The sequence below is a fragment of the Phodopus roborovskii genome, unplaced genomic scaffold (assembly GCF_943737965.1).
Source record: "Phodopus roborovskii unplaced genomic scaffold, PHOROB, whole genome shotgun sequence".
Taxonomy (NCBI): domain Eukaryota; kingdom Metazoa; phylum Chordata; class Mammalia; order Rodentia; family Cricetidae; genus Phodopus; species Phodopus roborovskii.
The window spans coordinates 14,408,849-14,415,000 of record NW_026126407.1 but is presented as its reverse complement, the minus strand read 5'-3'; the positions used below and the strand labels follow the sequence as shown (position 1 = coordinate 14,415,000).

At 41.9% G+C, this 6,152-nt stretch overlaps 1 protein-coding gene across 1 annotated transcript; it reads left to right on the top strand.

The window, feature by feature from the left end:
* The first annotated feature begins 944 nt into the window (after nt 1-944).
* On the top strand, nt 945-1,655 carry LOC127219118 (60S ribosomal protein L15-like). The gene is given in 1 exon segment (XM_051180366.1): nt 945-1,655. A coding segment is annotated over 1 exon segment (561 nt). The 5' UTR covers nt 945-1,033; the 3' UTR covers nt 1,595-1,655.
* The last annotated feature ends 4,497 nt before the right edge of the window (nt 1,656-6,152 follow it).

The following is a 6,152-nucleotide window of genomic DNA, read 5'->3' as shown; positions in this document are numbered from 1 at the left end:
ATGTCCAACACTCTGATGGCTCTCCTGCTCCAGTGGGTGGTGGTGGGACTCCTCCCGTGGTTGGTGGATGGATGGGGATGCTGGCAGACTCTGGGTGGGCCAGTCCTGGGGCAGGGTCCCCTACCCGCAGTGCCCAGTCCTCAGGATAATCTGAGCAGGGCACCAGAAGGCAGGCCGGAAACAGGCCCACACTTACCCCCTCCCATGGTTGGAGGCTGGACCAGGATGCTGGCAGACTCCTGGTGGGCCGGTCCTAGGGCAGACTCTCCCTCACACAGTCATCAGTCCTCAGGAAGCTCCGAAAGGATGTGGTTACTTAATAGGTACAGAGCTTTGCTTTGAAAAAAAAATAAATCATAAAAAAAAATCCATCTGAAAACTGATGGTATGCTGCTTGCTCAAAAATGTAAATACATTTAGTGCCTCTGAAATGTAAAACCTAGATATGGCTAGAACTTCTATATTTTGTGCATTTTACCACATAAAAGCAGAGAAAGACAAACAGATACATTAAATACAGGGACTTCTAATAGAGAGAGAAAAAACATAAGTATAAATAAACAGCCTAGAGGACATGGAGATGACTCAAGAAAAACTCTTTGCTTTCATGGCTTTATATTTCTTTAGTGAAATAAACACAGAGACTGTATAGACTACAGAAGAAACAGCAAGTCACAAAAGAATTTTCTGAGGAGAAATAACTTTAAGAAATGAAAATGTTTGATAAAAACTGAGTAAAATGTTGAAGAAATGTCTCAGAAATGGACTTAAAAATCAAGATGGGGGAAACAGTCCAGGCATGGTAAGCAGGTCCATAATCCTAGGGAGGCAGGAGGTCAAGGTCATACTAGGCTACATAGCAAGTTTTAAGATAACATGGATTATGTAAACCCTCTCTCAAAAGAAGAAAAAAAAGGCATTGGATAAAAGAATATGTTTTTCTTCCTTTCCTCTGGCGGCAGCCATCAGGTGAGCCAAGAAGGGCACATACAAGTACATCCAGGAGCTATGGAGGAAGAAGCAGTCCGACGTGATGCGCTTTCTGCTGAGGGTCCGGTGCTGGCAATACCGCCAGCTCTCTGCGCTACACAGGGCTCCCCGCCCCACCCGGCCCGATAAAGCGCGAAGGCTGGGGTACAAGGCCAAGCAAGGTTATGTCATATATAGGATTCGTGTCCACCATGGTGGCCGCAAACGCCCAGTTCCTAAGGGTGCAACTTAGGGCAAGCCTGTCCATCATGGTGTTAATCAGCTAAAGTTTGCCCGAAGCCTTCAGTCTGTTGCTGAGGAGAGAGCTGGCCATCATTGTGGAGCTTTGAGAGTCCTCAATTCTTACTGGGTTGGTGAAGATTCCACGTATAAGTTTTTTGAGGTTACCCTCATTGATCCATTCCATAAAGCTATCAGAAGGAACCCTGACACCCAGTGGATCACCAAACCAGTCCACAAGCACAGAGAGATGCGTGGGCTGACATCTGCTGGCTGCAAGAGCCGTGGCCTTGGAAAGGGCCACAAGTTCCACCACACTATCGGCGGCTCTCGTCGTGCAGCCTGGAGAAGGCGCAACACTCTGCAGCTCCACCGTTACCGCTAATATACGCAATGTTTGTAAAATTTCATATTCAATAAACAATTTAGAACCGTCAAAAAATAAAAAAGAATATGTTTTTCAGACATTGGATTCTCTAACAGAAAAGAGGATCAAGAAAATTCTAGCAAAACATTCTTCACAGTTGAAAGTCTTCCAGATTAAAGGGGCCCACAAAGTATAATGCAGAAAGAATGGCAAAAAGTTGTTTTGAGATTTTAAAACCTCTAAGAACAAAGAAGAGAATCTAAATGTGTCCAGAGAAGGAAAGAGTACAGGTCACATAGTAAGGATAATAAATGAGAAACAGGAAAAGTTTCTTATAAGCAGCATCAGAGACTAGAATGTATTGACACATACTTTCAAAATCCAGAAGAAAAACAGATTTCCTAGTTGGGGTTTTATACCCTCCTAAACTATACACTGGGTCTGAGAAACAATGCAGATATTCCAGATATATCTAAGTACTGAAGCCTTTCCTTGCTTTGCAACTTTTCTTAGGAATCAAGAGAAATGGAAGTCTATAGATCTAAGTCACCAACAAGACCATGAAGGCATCGCAGGGTAACAGCTATGCTGCAGTCTAAATCTGAAGGGGTTCTGTAATAAGACGTCAGTCCCTATCTTTCTTGGCTTCTAAGAATCAACTGAATCACATCCCCTAATCTTCCCATGAAACCTCACAAGGTAGGTACAACTGAGATACACAAAAGTTAAAAACTGGGAAGCAAGTCAGTAAAAGGAACAAATTCTGTAAGAAGGTATAACGTTTGATGCCTGGATTTGAGCAACAGTTGAATAGGTGCATCCAAAGTTTAGGACAGGAATCCAGTCTTGAAGGATAAAACCTCCAAATGGAGCACTATAAGAATGAAACCAAATGAAGCATGGTGTGGCTGTTTCCTCAAGATTACACGTGATTACCAAATCCTGAGTGAAGGCAACTGTGACCACCAGCATTAGGCTTTAGGAATTGAGCCTATTTCCTTCCATGTGGAAGGATGGGGAGCTCTTGAGGTTCTCCCTCCCCAAAGATAGATAAGTAGTTAACAGTTACTGGGAGGAAGAAAGTATTGGTGATATAACTGCTCATATAATGTCTGAGGTCCTGTATATAACCCCTCACCTATCTTTTGGTTAATAACCCCCAAAAAATTCAGTTAGACTTGGGTAGAATCACTTCTCCACTCTGTGCTGACTGGGTTTTTTTGGGGGGGTTGTTTTTTATTGGGGTTTTGTTGTTGTTTTGGGGTTTTTGTTTTTTTTGTTTTGTTTTGTTTTATTGTTGTTTGGTTGGGGTTTTTTGTTTTTGTTTTTTGTTTTTGTTTTGTTTTGTTTTTTGTCAACTTGACATGAGCTAGAGTCATTTGGGAAGAGGAAGTCTCAACTGAGAAAATGCCCTCACTAGGTTGTCCTGTCCACAAGATGATGACCATTTTCTAATTAGTGATTGGTGTAGGAGTGCCCAGGCCACTGTGGCATATATCTGGCCATATATAATGCCATATCTGGCCTGGTGGTTCTATGTTGTATGAGAAAGGGGGATAAACAATCCATGAGGAACAAACCAGGAAATAGCATGGACCCATGATCTTTGCATCATTTCCTGAATCCAGGCTCCTGCCTCGAGTTCCTGGCCTGACTTCCCTTACAAAAACTGTAAACTGGAAGGTGAAACATACCCTTCTTTTCCCTTCCCTTCCCTTCCCAAATTGCTTTCAGTCATGACATTTATTATACCCTAACTAAGGCAATCTGTCATTCTCTCTATCTTGGGTGAACAGAAAGGGGCTTCCTCCAACACAATTCACACAACAGGAAGAAAGCATTTTTTAAACAAAAAGTTGTAAAACTAAGAGAACTTGTGACAACTAAGATAACTGATTAATATTACATCATGCTCCAAAAAATGAAGTCCCTCATGCCCATGGAACTGACCCTAATTAAACTAAGACATACACACACACACACACACACACACACACACCATGTTGGAAAGTAGAGATTTATCAGGAGAGGGATTTGAATTACAGAGGGCAATGAGAAGTCAATATGATCAAAATACATTATCTACTGTACAAAACTGTCAAGGAATATTTTTAAAGAATTTTTAATTAAAAAAGAAAGAAGGTGGATTAAAGCCAATAGAACAGAAACAATAACCAAAGCTGAGTTGAAGAGAAAGAAACCAGAGCCTTTGGAAACCCTGGAGCTAGCACTGCAAATGGTGCTGTGGTTAGACGCTCAAGCTCACAATGAGCGTTCAGGTTCAAGAGCTGTCTTGATTGCATTGTTACAAGATACCAAGAAGGAGGCTGATTTTTTTTCCACATTCAAAAGGAGGGTTATTTCTTACACCCAGTTACAAAATATTGCTTACTATTAAGAAAAACACCCTCCAGCTTTTTCTTCTTTCTGCATGGGACTTTCCATGAGAATACCAACCTGATCTTTCTCTTCCTACCCCGATTTCTTCCCATGGTGAGAAGCCCACCTTGTCTGGTACTTGCAATGGGGTGAAGGATCTGAGGGCAGAATCTGAGAGCAGGACTCAGCATCTCCCCCTTTTCTCAGATCAAACCCATCACCTGGTGAAATAGTCCCACCTTCCCTGCTCCGTGGCTGCAGCCCAGCCCTCTGGGTGAGACATACAGCCACATTCAAGCCTGTGTATCTGATTCTGTCAAATTCAAAAGGCAGAGATCAGTAAATCCTGTTGGCCACAGGTCTAAAACCACTTTCCCAGACAGGATTACGGTCATTGACATCTGATCTTCCCTTTTCCAAGGTGACAATCAAAGTTAGTCCTTAACTCGGGAAGAAAAAGGAAGCAATGTGAACCACTCTGGTTACCCACAGGAGAGGATCCAAAACAGCAAGGCTTGCATGCAAAACTAAACCTAGATATGTTTTGTTTAGGGATTTATAGTTGGCATGTATAATTTCTTAAACATTCAAATAGTGGGAGCATAATATAACAGTCCTTATTCCCTCCTCTTGTTTGTTTGCTTTTCCATAGTTTCTATGACCCAGTTTACTAAAAATATGAAAAATATCAATGGAAGGTTTCCAGAAACAAATAATTTGTAAGTTTTGTAAGTTTTACATTGCTTTTCTGAGCAATGTGAAGAAATTCTGCACTATTTCACCTAGGATATGAATCACCCTCTTTTCAGTGTATCTACCTTATATATACACAACCCTTACTAAAACAAAGTGACATTCCTGTAAATTTTATTACTGTATATTGTCAGGATTGTTCTAGTTTACAGTTAATTGCTAGTATCAATCTTATACTATGCTGTAGGGCCCTGCATGGAACCCCCGAGGCACCTTGAGCAAGCCTGAGCTGTTGGCTGGAATATTCTGCAGTTTTAGCTGAAACATCTTTCACCAGAGTAGTTCTTGGTACTCTTCTTGATTTGTTAACACACATCTGCTGGGGAGGAACTAAGCCCAAGAACTTGCACACTTGATCTTTGATTGTTATCCACTGTTCTGTGAGTCAGTATATAAGCCTGCTCCTTCCCTTCAAAAACAACATTCAGCATTCCAGAATTCCTGTTTCACAAACCACCCGCTGTCTTGCCTTTTATTTAAGTCTCTAAACCTCTGCCCGATTAGAGGAACAGATTGTAGTGCGGGCACTACACTATGCCTTCTTTTTAAATTAAGCTTTATCATAAGTATATGTATATAGAAAAAACAGTACCCTTAGAGTTTGGTACCTATAGGCATCCACTAAGGATCTCAGGACATGTCCCCTATGGGTGGGGGGAGAAAGGACTTGTGCATTTATTTGTAGCACACCTCCCCTGGGTCACCTCACATTTAGAAATCCTGTATGACAGAGCTAGCAAACCTAAGGTGAGACCAAGGACATGCCAAAGGGACAAATTTTAAAGAATTATTGTGCCATTCCTGCTTTGCCCTGTTGAAGTAAATGAGCAAATATAGTGCTCATTAATAAAAAATCATTTACTTTCAACCTCTCCTTTTTCCTCAGTTAAATAAATATTGAATAAGTCTGTAAAAGATACTGGTTTGGAATAGAGCCAATTAGTCCTGGGGTACCCACACCATCTGTCCCTGCTGCCAGACGTGTGAGGGAGAGTGTAGATGCTGTGCATTCTTGTCTTTAATGTCATCCAAATTCTACATTTTCCAGCTTAGCTGAACCATCTACCCACACCATGCAGTTTGTTAATGGTGAATCCAGGGTTAGACTATGGTTCCTCTGCCCTGTAGTTTAACACTGCCAGGCCCAGTTTATTGTCCAATAAGTAGACAAGTTCAGGAGATGCAGGATCAAAACAGGACCGTCTCAGGTGGTGTGGAGATGGCCCAGCCTGGCTAGAAGCCACACACACTAGGCAGCAGCAGACACTGAGCCTTTCTGGGCCATTTGTTTCAATCTTTTAATCCCCTTCACCACTGCTTCAGACTCCTTTATTCCTGACCCCTTTGCTCCTTCTGCCAGCACAGTCAATGCCCTTTTTAAACTCTTTTGTTGATGCACAGAACAAAAGAAAAAGCACAAAATGGCAGAAGATCACTGTTACCT